Below are 14,303 nucleotides of genomic sequence, written 5' to 3' on the forward strand. Positions count from 1 at the left end.
ACCTAAGCATGTACTTACATACGCAACCGCACTGCACTGCACTGCACCACACTGCACCACGCGAAACGCACGCATGCATGCACTCGCGGAAGATACGATATGTACCTTCTCTATCGACCGAGCTTCTCAGCGGTGTGTGTGTGTGTGTGTGTGTGGACCTCCGACAACCCTTCTGGCCCGCGGAGATGCACCCCGTGGGCCGTAGCATTCCCATTCCCGGGTGCGATGCGCAGCCCCGGCGGTGCTTGCTGGTTCACCGTGCCGCCGGAGTCGGCACTTCGAGTTTGAGGCTGGCTGGCCAGGTCACGACATCACGTGTGTGCACGCACGGTGGAATCGTCGATGACCGCTGCTCCGACTCCGGCTTCGTTCGAAGCGCGATCGAGTCGAGCCCAAGCATTTCCATTTGGATTCCCGGTCGGCGCACTCGGAGTCACCCCCCACCCCCCGCCCCCACTACCCAGCTCGTATGTAGAGTACTGGTGTGCTTCCGATGTCGCCGTCCATTACGGTACATGCGTGCACCCCCCAATAGATATGTCTCCGGACGGGCGAGACGAGGCATTCAGAATCTCGAATGCGATATGCATGTACGGTAGGTACGGTATGTACGGTATGTGGGCCGCTGCTCACTCGGGCGACATGGGACGGGTGGTGTCGAAAGGTAAAACGTGGAGGGCGAGGGAGCGAGAGAGAGGGACGACAAGGACCGTAGCGGGCTTTTGTACCTCACCGCTTTCCGTTGGGCGGCCTTAACCCCTCCGCCCTCCCCCCGCCCCCCGCCGGCCATGCCCCCCAGCTCGGTCGTGTGCATATGCGATATGCGATGCCGTGAGTGCCGGATGAAGTGCATACGGCAGTAAGTTGGAGCATCATCACTGGTTGCGGTTCAACGCCAAATCACATGACTCTGCTTCTTTCCTTACTCAGCACGTTCGGGATTCTTTTCCTTTTTTCCTTTTATTCCTTTTCGCGAGACAAGACAGCTCCCGTCGCATCCAGTGAAACCGGCGATCACCACCCCCCGGAATCGATACATATGCCTGACCGACCACTTGGCTATGTACCAGTGACCACGCCCAAGCCGTTCTGCATCCGCACTACGCCGAGCTATGCTGCTTTGGCACGACCCCGAGATGCCCCAGTGTGACTTACCTAACAGCCATGTTGCAGCCACTCTCTTAGTAAGTTGCTCAGCGTTCGTTCGCGCCGCCCCTCCGTCACCCCATCCCTCCCTCCGTCGTCCCCCGTCGCACCCCAATCCATCCGTTCACGTGCTATGCGCGCAGTTGGCCGTGGCAGTCTCAGCACGGTGACAGAGTGCGTCACCGAGCGTCGTCCCTGTACGGTCCCTTTTCCACACTCCACTCTAGTCCATCCGCCTGTTCCTCGCGCGCTCCGTTACCCGGGCCTTTTTGGATGAGGAACATCCACCACCACCACCAACAACCACTACCACCACCAAAACCACCACCACCAGAACCACTACCACAACCACCACAACCACTCTCCCGATGTCGAATAGGGCAGTCGGGAGGAATATACCCATCCGGCTCGTAGAACCTGAAGTGCTCTCCATGTCCCAGCGTCAACCGGTAACCGCTGTTGTTGTTGGAGGGGGGGTAGCCGGCTTCCTCCTCGAAACCTGCACCTATCAAGATAACCACAGGGAATACATACCATGTATACTCTACATACCGTACTTTAGATGAACAGGATTGCTATCCAAAAAAGCCACAGCCTTCTTCGTGGTGGTGGTGGTGGTGGTGGTGGTGGTGGTGGTGGTTGGCCGGCAAAGAAAGTTCGTTGGGCCAACGACGCCGAGGCCAGCGCGCCCACCTCCCGTTACCCAGCTAAACAGCCCCCTCCCCCTCCCTCTTGGGTCTTCTCTCTCTCTCTTCTCTCTCTCTCCAGGGCCTCAGCCCGTTCCCTGTCCTTCTTCGGCTCCATCGGCCAGGATTAATGCTCAGAACTGCAAAGTGCTCGGAGAAGAAAGGCAAGGGCTACGCAGAAGGAATCAGAATGGAGCCCTGTGTTGGTGCTTGGCCTTCCGAGACTATACTAGTCACTCCACTGTGGAACCAGCAACGACAAGCGTCGCCCCGGTCATTGCGTCATGCTGCATAAACAGGATAATGGGGCTTCTCCCTGCCTCTTTTTTAAGGGAGGAACGACTTCTTCCATCCCCCGAGTGCGTCCACAGAGGGGGAGGGGGGGAGGGAGGGAGAGAGAGAGGGAGAAGAAGGAGAGCACGAAAAAAGTCTGCTGTCCCTTTCGGCTCGGCCGAATCAGGCCAGCAGCTGATGGGGCTGAGCGGCCGGCCAAGTCCAAAGTCTCGGTTTGGTCTCGGTTTGGACTCCGCCGTGTGCCTGAAAAGGCTGAGAGAGAGACGGAGAGAGCGAACACACACGCATCGGCCAAACGGGAGGAGGGGGGGTGGGTGTGAGCATTGTGAAGAAGGAGAGACGGAAGGAGGGAAGGAGGGAGTGAGGGACGGGAGGGGAGGGGAGAACACGAGAGAGGGAGGAGCGCCGCAATGACGCCGGCTTCACACGTCGGACGTCCGGCGGCACCACCACCACTACACCACCACTACCACCACCACCACCACCACCAGCAAAGCACCAGCACCAACACCAGCACCAGCACTTGCACCACAGGCAGAAGGGAAAGTGGCAGACCAGATGCACCCTCCCTCCCTCCCTCCTCAGTCACCCTCCCTCCCTCAGTCACCCTCCCTCCCTCAGTCACCCTCCCTCCCTCCCTCCTCAATCACCCTCCCTCCAATTCGCTCCGCTCCACTCCACTTCTCTGCTGCCTCAATGCCCTCTCTCTTCTCCGAGCACTGGGGCGATTGGCGGTGGTTTATGTATCAAAATACGTAGACACAAGCAGGGTGAGGACATATCTACTCTATCTACTCTACTTAGGTATCTCCCTGGTATCTATGGCACACACTACTGTGGCAAGGACCGGCAGACTAGCCGGGGGAACGTCATTTCGCTTTCGAGGCGTCCGTCAAACGGTCTTCCTGGGTTTCGTTCGCTCTCTTCGATATGATCTCTCCCCGTTCAACCGTACCGTTTACCACGCATAACGTCCGCGACCCACGAGCGGACTGTCCACAAACCACAGAACACAGAACACAAACCACACACCCGCATACCACCCTACCCATCTGTCCATCGACGCCACTGCTACCATCATCCTCACTCGTCCCTCCTCCTCCACCACTACCACAATACCACAATACCACAACTACCACCATCACCACCCCCTCCACCACCTCCTCCTCCTCCCCCACCACCTCCTCCCCTCCCGCCGCTCCCCTACCCCCCCTCCCACCTTACACGCATTAACCAAGTCCCAACCCTACTACGTACCCTGAACTGCCGGTGCCGTACCGACAACTAGCAATCCAGTAAACACCACACCCCCAGGGCGATCACAATAAATCTTGTGCCTCCCTTTCCCCCTTCGCAATCCAACCCGGCACGCAAACCCCAACACCCCCCCCCCCTCCCCTCCCACAATCTTCCCCGTGCTCGTTGCTGAGTGATCGACATCCGTCTGCCTCCTCCAGAAGTCGCTGTGCCAGTCTCACAAGTTTAAAACCGGTAACGATAATCCCGAATTTCCATCGGTTTCTGCTGCGGAAGCTGCCCCCCTCCCCCCCAAAACAGTACAAATCGTCGATCGCTGCAGCGTTGATAGCCTTCAATTCCGAAGATTCTGCTCTAAACCTCGATCCGCAGGACCTGCGTCAGTGCAAATACCTGCGTATGGGTAACTTCCGTGGGCAAAACGCGACCTTGTAAGGTACAAATCATCGTATCACGCAACTGTATCCACACTTGCCCAACCCCCCGCAGGTGCTGACTTGGGCCCCATAAACACTATTCCAGAAAAAGGAAACTCGTTATTAGCCAAAGGCTGCCCTTTTGAAAGCTGCCCGCTGCTGCCGCCTCTGCTCCGCTGCTGCTGCTGCTACTGCTGCTACTGCCACTGTTGCTGCCGTTACTACTGCCCGCTGCACCAGTTCTTTTCTTCTGCTGCTGCAACTGCTGCTGCGTGTGGCTTACTCTTGTAGTCTGGTTGTTTTCGGCGCTGTCTGTTCTGTCTCTGCCTATCCCCCTACTGAACCGTGGTTTGCTATCAGGCCGTGTCCCCCCCATCAGCCACTACTACTGTTGCTTCTGCTTCTTGTCTGCTTGCTGTCTTTGCATAGCGAGAAGAGACACAGAGACAGAGACACAGGGAGAGAGAGAGAGAGAGAGAGGGAGAGAGAGAGAGAAGAGGAACGAACAGTCACCTACCTGTTTCGAAGGAGGAGGAGGAGGGGAAAAGGAAAGAAAAGCAAAGAAAACAACACACCCGCCAAAACACCTGCAAGGCCTCACCACCGCAAAGGTTCGGATATCCAGCCAGATCACGGAAAGGAAGAAGAAGCAACGCACCATCGTCAAGACTGCCGGTGTGCAGTTTTATCCGCCGGAGAAGTTCCCGGACGCCGGACCGTCTCAGCTTCTGCTATCCCGGGAGAAGACCAATAATTCGCCGGCGTTGGCCTTTTTTTTTGGACGGTCAGTCAGGAACCCCATCGGTACATACATCCTTGGGAATACCATACCCACTGCGTGCAAAGAGAGGCCCTCTTCGAGAACGGTAAGAACAGAACACACACCGCACATACACCGCATGATAGTCCCTCAGTCCGACTTCTCTGTTATGACAAAAGCTTTTGCCTCATCGTCATCAACAGTATCTCCTTCTTCGTCTCATTCTTGGTCTCCTTCCTCGCCTCCTTATTCATCTTCATCGTCTTCATCTTCTTCGTCCCATACTTCTTCATCTGCGCCATCATCCTCAATCTCACTCCGAATTCAACACTTTGGACTCGCAGCAGCTCGAGCTTCATTCCTTGCGATTTATTAGGCCTTCTCTCCCCTGGCTGGTCCGCAAAGTCGCAACCTAGGATCTCCCTCCTGGAAACAACGGCAAACAATAAATCCCAAGTCGACAAGGGGAAAGGGAAACAAGTAGGGAAACAACAATAGCTTGCGTGAGGAGCGCCCGAGAAGCTGTAAGGGACTGTGTATATGACGGAGTTGAGAGACGTGTTGGACAGGCTGGGACTCCTTCAGTACCTGGGGAGGCTTAAAGATGAGGGCTTCCATAAATGGGACACCGTTCTCGACATTACCGAACAGGACCTGTGAGTTTCTCCCAATCCGGCAATCCTTTAATCTCGTCCGCTGCCTCTTGTTCCTCCTGCTTCTACTCCTCCTCCGTTTGTTTGGTCTGGTAGTTCTCATACTGACGGATCCATTTTTTAGAGCTGCCTTGGACTTTAAGCTGGGCCATCGAAGAGTATGAAGATGCCCTCTCCTTCATTCAACTCTTTAGTGCTTCCATGTTGCTGTGAGGGACTTTACCGTCCTCTGCAGCAACAAAAAGACGAGGAAAACATTGGTACTAATGGGACTTTTCTATGGTCGTGTAGATTTTGCAGAGAGAGATTGCCAGTGCACGTGGTATACCTCCGACGCAAGCATTAACTCCTGCACAATTCGGTCCGGCCGAGGACTTTGACCAGGAGGAGAAGCCGCCTTTCAAACCGGCCAAGGCCGAGCCGGGGAGACCACAACAGGCTCCAAACACTGGAAAGCGGAAATACCGGAGACATCCAAAGGTTCGATCTTGTGATGCGTGGTTCTGTCGGCGCCGCCTCTTCCTCCCTATGCTGTGGTCCACAATGCTGACTTGCTCTTCTTTTTGTTTGCTCCCCCTACAGACTGATGAGAATGCTCCGGAGAAACCACCTTCGGCGTACGTCATGTTTGCTAACAGTCAGTTTTGGATCCCCGTGTCTCCTCCCCTCCCCCTCCCGTCGAAACTTACTGACTGACAGCATCAAGGCGTCCGTGACGAACTAAAGGGGCGCAATCTCAGCTTCACGCAGATAGCCAAGCTGGTGGGAGACCGGTGGAAAGTGCTGGAACCGGAGAAGCGGGAGTTGTATGAGTACAAGGCGACGGCGGCGAAGGACAAATTCAACGCCGAGTTTGAGGAATACAAGAAGACGGAAAACTACCGAGACTATGCCCGATACTTGGCGGATTTCAAGTCCAGGTTGGCCAGAGATGGCAAGGAAACACCAGGTGAGCAATCTACCCACGCGGCTGTTGTCTATTTGGTTATGCTTAATGGTTAATGAGAGGATCGAAGAACAATCCGAAACGACCATGAAACGGCCAAAGCTGGAAAGTGCCCCAGGCACGGGCAGCAGTCAGGGCGGGAATTCAGATGTTGGCACGGTTGTGGGAAGTCCGGTCAGTATGGGAAGTGCCATCCACTCTTCCTCTTCGGCGATGGGGATGATGTCCTCGGGACCGCCCAGTGCATACTCTCCTTCGTCAGCATCTTCGCGCAAGAAATCGACTTCACCCAAACAACCTCGAAATTATTCCTCCATGGCAACCACTAGCACGGCAATCTCACCAGCCACCAAATCCATCGATTTCGCGGGCTACCGAGAATCGCTGGCAAGGACCACGCAGCATCAGCAGCAGGAGGCGCTCACGGCGTCCACCACGGACACGGACAGCCCCTTTTTCCCGCGAATGCACACGGCGGTGCAAAATCCGCACATTCAGCAGCAGTCATCGTACCTCCGGCACCAGCCGACATCGGCACCGACACCGCCACCACGCAACAGCAGCGGCGTGGTTTTACCGAGTCCGGGGATACGACGGCGAGAAGACACGTTTTCACCCATGTCGTCCATCTCCGGGTCGATAAGCAGCAGCGGGAGCTCGACCGCACCCTCAATCACCCCGATCACACCGCTAACCTCCGGTCTCGACGAGAACACCCGCAGCAAACGAGCCCTCCCCCTGCCCTCCCCTTCCCCGTCGGGATACTTTGACCAACGGGCCCACCACCAACGACAACCCTCACAGCCGCAGTCACCCCGATACGGACAAACGCCGCTACCCCCTCCCGACCATAGAGCATCACTCGCACGCGCGCTCCTACTCCTCCACGTCGCTGAATTCGCTCCCCGCCCCCTCGAACCTTGCCACGACCACACCAGTGCACCCATTACCACATCCTCCGACCGGCCCGGGCCAGCCGTCCGAGCAGCAGCAACAGCAGCAGCAGCAGCAACAGCAATAACAGCAGCAGCACTCCGAATACCGCCCTCCCGAGTAAAAAAATATCGATTTTCACGTCACTATCTATTTCAGACAATTTTCATTATTTTTTCATTTTTTTGGATATTGTTGCATGTGGCGTCCACGCATTTTTTTTATATTTTTTTTTTGAACGCTTGAAGTTAGACGTCTTGGCGTTTTGTCAGATTGGATTTGAGGGGGGGGGATGTTGATTTCGTCATGGGCAGAAAGCAAACACCGGTTTGTGTACCACAGCACCACGGAGGGTATCTGCCTCCGCAGGTAGGCTGGCGCGGCTTTTTACGGGAAAAAGAAAAGAAATTGCGCGCTTTCCGGGCGAGGAGGTTTTTTTTTGGTGGTGGTGGTGGTGGGTGGCTGGAGGATACGAGATGGGATGGGATGGGATGGGACGGGATGAACGGGATGAACGGAACGAACGGGAGAGGAGAATACCGCACTCTAGGTACCTGAGGGGAGGGGGGGTTTGGGGGGTTTGGGGGGTTTGGGGGGATCTCGTAGGAGAAGGAGGAGAAGGAGGGGTGTATATCTGTGAATACGTTTTGCTTCCGAATTTATGGCAAATTTATGGCCCTGCCTTACTTGTTTAGGTATATTGTACAGAATAGCATTTTTTTTCTTTCTCTTGTTCCTTTTCCTTTTCCTGCTTTCTCCTTCCTTCCTTCTCTTCGATTTTCTTCGTCTTTTGGGATACCTTGTATAACTCATGTATTTTGATTTTTGGTTCTGGTTCTTTGGCTTGATTTGGCTAGAGAAGGTATGGATAGATCGGAGGAGGAGGAGGGAGGTGGGAGGAGGCAGGAGGGAAAGAGGCTGGTCCCACCACCACCACCACCACCAACAGCACCACCAACTCTAGACGGTTTACTCTAGACATTCCACTTCCACGCGTGGTCACGTGACGAAGGAACGCGAAACGTCGTGACCTGGACTGGTAGCAGTAGTTTATCAAGTCGTCTCTTCCTCCTCCTCCTCTTCGTCTTCCTCCTCCTCCTCTTCTTCCTCGTGATCATCATCATCATCGTCATCGTCATCGTGATACTCCTCCAACGCGCGCTTATCGACCAGCACGCGGTGTCCGCCGGCGCCCAGGAGGTCGTCGATAGTGTTCTCGAGGAGTAGTCCTACACCCTGGTGATCAGTCCACACCGTATCATCGCGCCGTATCATCGCGCCGTATCATCGCGCGGTAGCAGCATCGTCGAGGGGGGGTACCAATAGCGATCAACGCCGTCTCATCCAAGCTCCGACAGCTAACCTCCGCCATCCCGTGTGCATCGTAAAAGTCCGCGGCGTACTGGTGTACCGCTAGGAGTAATTCCTGCGCTTCTTATCAGCCCACACCTCCCCCACACCCCTCTCACCCCCCGCAGCATACGCACGTCGTCAGGCGCCCCCCCCTCCGCCCCATCGTCTTGTAGCTGCGAAAGGTCCGCCGGCGCCCGCAGCCGGCGCGAGAGCACCTCGTCTGCGGGCCGCGCGACGGCGCTGCGGTACTCTTGCTCGCGCGAGTGCGAGTGCGAGTGCGAGTGTGAGTGGGGGTGTGCGTGCGTGTTGTTTCTGGTGGTGTGTGTGGGAGCGCGCCGACGAGGCTTGATGAACCCCGCGTAGTTTACGCGTGAGGCGACGACATCGTAGACTGTTGCTTGGCGGCGGGCGGAGGTCGTGGAGGTGGTGGTGCTGGTGGGTTTGGAGGTGCGAGCGGTGCGGGTGGTGGCGCCTTTGGTGGTGGCGGCTTTAGGCATGGTTGTGGTTGTGGATGCCTGTGGGTGGACGCGTGTGTAGTGGGGGACTCAGAGGGGTGAGAGGACGCGACGAGCACTAAAATTACGTGTGTACCCGTGCGACGTCATCACCTCGCACCGAGCTACGGTAACTACAGACACACCACGGCGCAATGCAGACCTCGCACCTTCGTCTCGCGCGAGAACTTGGGACGCCGGGGGCGCACTACGGACTGGAGCTGTGGCGGAACAGCGAGCGGTGGCATTCACTGGGCCTAAGGACTGATGTCGTTGATACCGGCGGAGTCAGCGGAGTCGGCGGAGTGCATAAAAAGGGAGCCACGGCACTCGATATCGACCGCCAGACGGGGCGGTAGTACGTTCCCCTTTAATTACTGGTTGGTTGGATTATATACTGACATAAAAACCTCCAGCCTCCTCGCCGCTGGCGCCACAGGAGCCGTCTCGCTGCACGACCTTTCCGCCGGCGGCGCCCCGCCGCAGACCGCCGCCGCAGCAGAAGGCGGCCACAAATTCACCGCCTCATCCATCTGCTTCTACCCTTCAGACGCAGACCTGTTCATTTCCGGGAGTTTCGACGGCACGGTGCGGGCATGGGACACGCGGGAGCTCTCGGTAGCGCACACGTTCCGGATCTCGCGAGCGGTGCACGCAATCGCGATGGCGCCGCGGGCGCGGCACACGCTGATTGCGGTTGCGGCGGCGGCGGCGGCAGTGCGCCTGCTGGATCTGGGCAGTGGCGCCGCGGCGCAGGAGTTGATCGGTCATGTCGGCGCGGCGTGTTATGCTGTGGCGTGGAGTACGAGGGATGAGAACTTGCTGGCTTCTGGGGGCGTGGATGGACAGGTTAGACTGTGGGATGTTAGGATGGCAAGGGCATGCTTGGTTAGTTTGGATTGCGAGGGGGCGGGGAGGGGGAATGTCGATAGGAGGAATCGCGCACATGATGGTTCGTGGTTTGGTTGCATGGGACGTGGGAGGACGGGCTTTGGCTAACGGGTGGGTGTAGGTGTAGTGAATGGATTGACGTGGAGTGAGGATGGCACTTCGCTTGTGAGCCTCGGTCACGACGACAAGTTACGAGTGTGGGACCTTTCCACGGGCTCAAACGTCCCTGTACGTCCCCCGTCCCCCGTCCCCCGTCCCTTCTCGCGTCCCAAGACTGGCTGATCCCTTAATCCGGTGTTACAAACAGACAGACTTCTCACCGGTTATCCGCAACCGACAACTGTCTAACTGCGATCCCGTACTGACATGCTTACGTCACTCGGACCCCCAGCTGGTGTTTGTCCCCTCTGTCGGCGAGATCCTAGGATTCCACTTTACCGAAGGAAACGTTGTCCTCCGGCAGGAGGTAACACAGCACAAAGTCAGTGCGCTCGTGCAACGGCCGCACCATCCCGCTGAGCTGTATTACGGCTCTACCGGTGGCGAGATTGGCATGCTAGCTCCGCCTCTAGATCAGGACGGTGGTGGTGGCGAAGACGATGGTGGGGACGATGGATCAAGCGCAGCGGGAGGGAAGGACAAGGCTGTCTTGGATGCCATCTACCAATCTTTAGTTCGCGCTCCAATGACCTTCACCTGAATGAACGAATGAGACAGGTTTCAGAAAACGTACCTGTCGGCATGGATATGTTTAAAGCGTGTGTATTCTGAGCGCTGTTATGCGCACATCTCCATCCGGCCTATATCACCCGGCCATCATCGAACCACTAAACCATTATGACATCATCGCAAGTGTTATATGTAAAAAACCATCTGGATACACCGCTACTTGGAGAAGCTCTGCCACCGGCGTATTCATAGCAACCACTACCCCGTGAACCACCGGTCGTGCCACCAGTGCCGACCGCTTCGATCTGAACAGCTCGGGGATCAGACTATTCAGTGCTGTACCGATCGTCTGTGGTTCTTCTGGGATGTCCGCATCAGCCCACTTCCCAATTGTGGAATGTCGGATCATATGAACTCACTAGACTCTAAGAACGGTGCCACGGGTAGCTGAACTACTCGAGGTGTCGAGGGGACGTAGACTCTTATTGGGATGCCGCGCATTACCGTTGGATCTGTCATGAGCTTTTCATTCACACTCCAGAACCTATCGAAGTCGTCTTTTTCCCTGTCAGCTCTGTACCAACATCGAGGGGTAGGAGCGAGTGACGTACGGTCCAAAAGTCCTTCCCACAACTTTGTGGATTCTGCTTTCGACATGCTCATCACCGTCTTCGCACTACCGTTCCTTACGCAGGCGGACTGATTCCGGCGCGTATTAGATAGCAATATCCCGTGTGTGTGTGGGTAAGCTCACTTGTTTGAGGGTATTCTTCCACGCATCTTCAGCTGCATCTTCAGTATCCAACCGCATCAGGTGTTTAGTTGGCCAGTTCTGGAAGTGCAGCGTCAGAGTCCACGGTAACTGGTATTCCGCGTTGTCGCTGTCCCGAATGATGGACGGATCTCGGCCGGTGAAGAGGTCGTAGAGAACACCGACGGGCCAGTGCCTATAACCCCAACACCGCGTCAGCTATGGTGCACAGAATGGACCCGACCGCATCCAGGTATCGAGGTGGGGCGTTGGCGTGGTCCCAACCATTTGAGCGGCACTCCCTCAAACTCGAACCATGCATTCTGAGGCCTGCACTCATGCGACTCTGCGAAGTTCGGTTCGAAGAACTGGTATATCTGGTCGATCCAGAGTGGGATGTACGATATACGGGGTATCGACACCTATTTTCGGGCACAGGTTCAGCACACGTTCCCGGTACTTCGTGGGAACGGACGGAACTCACGAAGTACGGACTGACAGCCTCGTAAGCGGGATCCTCCGAGAGGTCGAGATTTATTTTGCACGGGATGGAACCATTCCAGACATCTCGCCGAAGGGAATCGGTATCCATGAGTGCGAGTCTCGGGGTGTTGAGGGCGGATGGGAGCTCGCTCGCACGGCTGTCTCGTGGGATTGCCGTTGACGCAGTGGTGCTGGCTGTTGGAGCTCTCCGATACGGTACGTGAGTCTTTAGACTACAATGAGACTAGCCCAGTCACGCGGCCGGCTAACACCATCTTGGCAAGGTTCTTGTACGACACAGAAAATGCGGGTGTCTCTGAAATTTGTCCCCGATTGAAACGCCGCCGCTCCCCCGCCAACTGTCACCCCTCCATACGCATCCACCAACTACGCACGCACGCCGGCCGAAATGTCAATCGCGTCGATATTTGCACGGCGGACGCCCCGCGTGCTCTCCTCGTTCACGGTATGAAAACTCTCACCTGGGGCGGGGAATTAAGCTCACGGGACGGATGGAAGAATGTCGCTCCTCGGGTTCTGCCCATGCAGCACCAACAGCGCCGTGCGAAACACGGCGTCCCGGCGCTCACAAACATAAGCAACTTTGCCGAGAATGGTGTCCCCGGCCTGTTCTCGAGGAAGGCTTTCAACATCGCGTGGACCGAGTACCAGGGACTGCTAGTGGACAACCTTAACCGGTTGGTTGACGGTCAGCCTCAGATGCACCAGCTATATGGGTGTGGATGTCAGTATTGACGGAACTTGGCTGGCAGGTACCGACTACATGAACAAGACAGCGTTAGACATCACCGTGATGACCTCCCGACAAGCCGATCTCGCCGCGACGTTCAACTATGCCTCGCAAGCACACAACAACCACTTCTTCTTCGAGACCCTGGTACGGCGATTCCCATATCCCAATCTACTCCCCCACTCATCTGTATAGGCCCCAGCCAAAGTCGACATCCCCGACATCCTCAAGAACCACATCCCCAACGGCTGGCCCTCTGCTGAAGCCATGCGGACCGAGCTCCTTACGACCGCGGCCAGCATGTTCGGCAACGGCTGGGTATGGCTGGTCTTCGACCAGAACAAGAACCTGCGCATTCTGTGCACGTACAACGCCGGCACTCCCTACGGTGCTGCCCACCGCCGCCAGGACACGGACATGAATACCCGCAAGACCCTGGGCGACAACAACATCTCATACATGACCGACACCCTGCGTTCCGTCACCCAAGGCAACAACTCCAACTGGGCTGTCCCATTGCTGAACATCAACTGTTGGGAACATGCATGGCTGGAGGACTACGGCATTGGCGGGAAAGAACGGTACCTTGAGGCCGTATGGGATCGTATCGATTGGAATGTTGTGGCGTCTAGGTGGCCGTTCCCGGATGGAAATACGGCCCCAAGATCGTTCTATAACAATTAGTGTACTCTTCAGGTGCCGGGTGTGATTTTTGTACTGTACATCGTGGGCGGGAGTGAGCCGGCTATGGGAGGGAGGCATAGAGCGCACGATCTCGAAATGTACTTTATACATAGAAAGACGGAAGTGGGGGGAGGGGGCGCATGTATCATAAGCCGATCAAAAAAGAAACACCACCTCTAGTATCCCAACCATCATGATCTACAAATACAATTCGCACATCCCTCCCACACGCATTCATTGCCCGTCCGACCTTAATGGCTCAAGTTCTTCCTCCCCTTCAGCCTCCTCCTCTTCAGGATAGCCCTTCCAGTCCTGCACCCATTCCTGGTCAAGAATCCCGCACGCCTCTTGCGCACCCGGTGCGACGGATCGAACGTGTCGCGAGGACCGTTGCGGACCTGCAGCGCCTGCAGCGCGGGCGACGCACTGATGCGCGATGCGAGCGTGTCAATGACTCCCGTGATCGTAGTCGGCGGCGCGGCCAAACCGGCCGGTGCAGCGCCGAAAACGGTGGGACGGCGGAGCGTCATGAGCGAGAAGTTTCTGGTGGGGGTTAACGAGTGGGGGGCAGCAGGTGGGATGGCGGGGGTATCTACCGGGTGAGCGCGGGAGTGGGGGCGGCGGAAACACGCACGGCGGCGGTGCGGAGGGCGGTGCGGAGGGCGAACATTGTCCTTGTCCTGTCCTATTGTGGTGCTGCGTAGAGTTGCTCAATGCCGTGCCCGTGTCTGTGCCGGAGGTGAGATGAGGTTGCCAGCAGCAGCAGCGGCAGCGTGCGGCGGCGGGTCGTTAGTTTTCGAGGTTCTTGGCGTGTCACAGGGGTGCTGTCACGCTTCACTCTGCGCCGACCAAAACTTTCTGATCGTAGATAGTAGTTAACTACCTCGTTCTCAGCCAACAACCTCCAAAACCCACCCGTATGTAACAGCTCTTTACCCCGCTCGCGACCTCAATCCCCGGCTGACCGAAAAAGAGAAAGAAAAAAAAAAGGAACAGAAGAAAACCATGTCGACAGCAACTCTCCCCCCGACCCGCGTTATCAGCTCGACAGTGGTATCGCCAGCAGACGCGCACATCCTCCTCGCGGCGTTCGTCGAGCGCGCCGATTCGGAGCGCCACACCAGCGCCCGCGGGGA

General features: G+C 56.6%; 6 protein-coding genes across 6 annotated transcripts; 3 read left to right on the plus strand and 3 right to left on the minus strand.

The window, feature by feature from the left end:
• Nucleotides 1-5,099: 5,099 nt before the first annotated feature.
• BZA05DRAFT_338701 (uncharacterized protein) lies at nucleotides 5,100-7,337 on the plus strand (the record flags this gene model as incomplete). The annotated part of the gene is made up of 6 exons (XM_051480900.1): nucleotides 5,100-5,215; nucleotides 5,337-5,370; nucleotides 5,504-5,692; nucleotides 5,795-5,849; nucleotides 5,919-6,196; nucleotides 6,219-7,337. 6 exons carry the CDS (start codon nucleotides 5,100-5,102, stop codon nucleotides 7,335-7,337), a joined length of 1,791 nt encoding a protein of 596 aa, XP_051338631.1.
• A 687-nt stretch (nucleotides 7,338-8,024) lies between these two features.
• Nucleotides 8,025-9,032, minus strand: BZA05DRAFT_65512 (uncharacterized protein). The gene is made up of 3 exons (XM_051488530.1): nucleotides 8,579-9,032; nucleotides 8,412-8,517; nucleotides 8,025-8,320 (listed from the first exon to the last, which is right to left on the minus strand). Exons 1-3 carry the CDS (start codon nucleotides 8,939-8,941, stop codon nucleotides 8,145-8,147), a joined length of 645 nt encoding a protein of 214 aa, XP_051338632.1. The 5' UTR covers nucleotides 8,942-9,032; the 3' UTR covers nucleotides 8,025-8,144.
• BZA05DRAFT_474579 (WD40-repeat-containing domain protein) lies at nucleotides 8,988-10,591 on the plus strand. The gene is made up of 4 exons (XM_051488133.1): nucleotides 8,988-9,296; nucleotides 9,355-9,890; nucleotides 9,951-10,057; nucleotides 10,137-10,591. The coding sequence occupies exons 1-4, from the start codon at nucleotides 9,094-9,096 to the stop codon at nucleotides 10,527-10,529; spliced, it is 1,239 nt and encodes a 412-aa protein (XP_051338633.1). The 5' UTR covers nucleotides 8,988-9,093; the 3' UTR covers nucleotides 10,530-10,591.
• Nucleotides 10,592-10,664: 73 nt separating this feature from the next.
• Nucleotides 10,665-11,841, minus strand: BZA05DRAFT_425957 (autophagy protein Apg5-domain-containing protein; the record flags this gene model as incomplete). The annotated part of the gene is made up of 6 exons (XM_051485981.1): nucleotides 10,665-10,858; nucleotides 10,918-11,055; nucleotides 11,110-11,197; nucleotides 11,253-11,445; nucleotides 11,535-11,671; nucleotides 11,734-11,841. 6 exons carry the CDS (start codon nucleotides 11,839-11,841, stop codon nucleotides 10,665-10,667), a joined length of 858 nt encoding a protein of 285 aa, XP_051338634.1.
• Nucleotides 11,842-12,023: 182 nt separating this feature from the next.
• Nucleotides 12,024-13,294, plus strand: BZA05DRAFT_65560 (Manganese/iron superoxide dismutase). Its single transcript, XM_051488531.1, has 4 exons — nucleotides 12,024-12,198; nucleotides 12,252-12,441; nucleotides 12,506-12,630; nucleotides 12,679-13,294. The coding sequence occupies exons 1-4, from the start codon at nucleotides 12,142-12,144 to the stop codon at nucleotides 13,165-13,167; spliced, it is 861 nt and encodes a 286-aa protein (XP_051338635.1). The 5' UTR covers nucleotides 12,024-12,141; the 3' UTR covers nucleotides 13,168-13,294.
• BZA05DRAFT_400534 (uncharacterized protein) lies at nucleotides 13,257-13,917 on the minus strand. Its single transcript, XM_051483902.1, has 2 exons — nucleotides 13,764-13,917; nucleotides 13,257-13,710 (listed from the first exon to the last, which is right to left on the minus strand). The coding sequence occupies exons 1-2, from the start codon at nucleotides 13,835-13,837 to the stop codon at nucleotides 13,419-13,421; spliced, it is 366 nt and encodes a 121-aa protein (XP_051338636.1). The 5' UTR covers nucleotides 13,838-13,917; the 3' UTR covers nucleotides 13,257-13,418.
• Nucleotides 13,918-14,303: the final 386 nt, after the last annotated feature.

Source organism: Tricharina praecox (genome assembly GCF_024521635.1).
Source record: "Tricharina praecox strain CBS 144465 chromosome Unknown BZA05scaffold_15, whole genome shotgun sequence".
Taxonomy (NCBI): domain Eukaryota; kingdom Fungi; phylum Ascomycota; class Pezizomycetes; order Pezizales; family Pyronemataceae; genus Tricharina; species Tricharina praecox.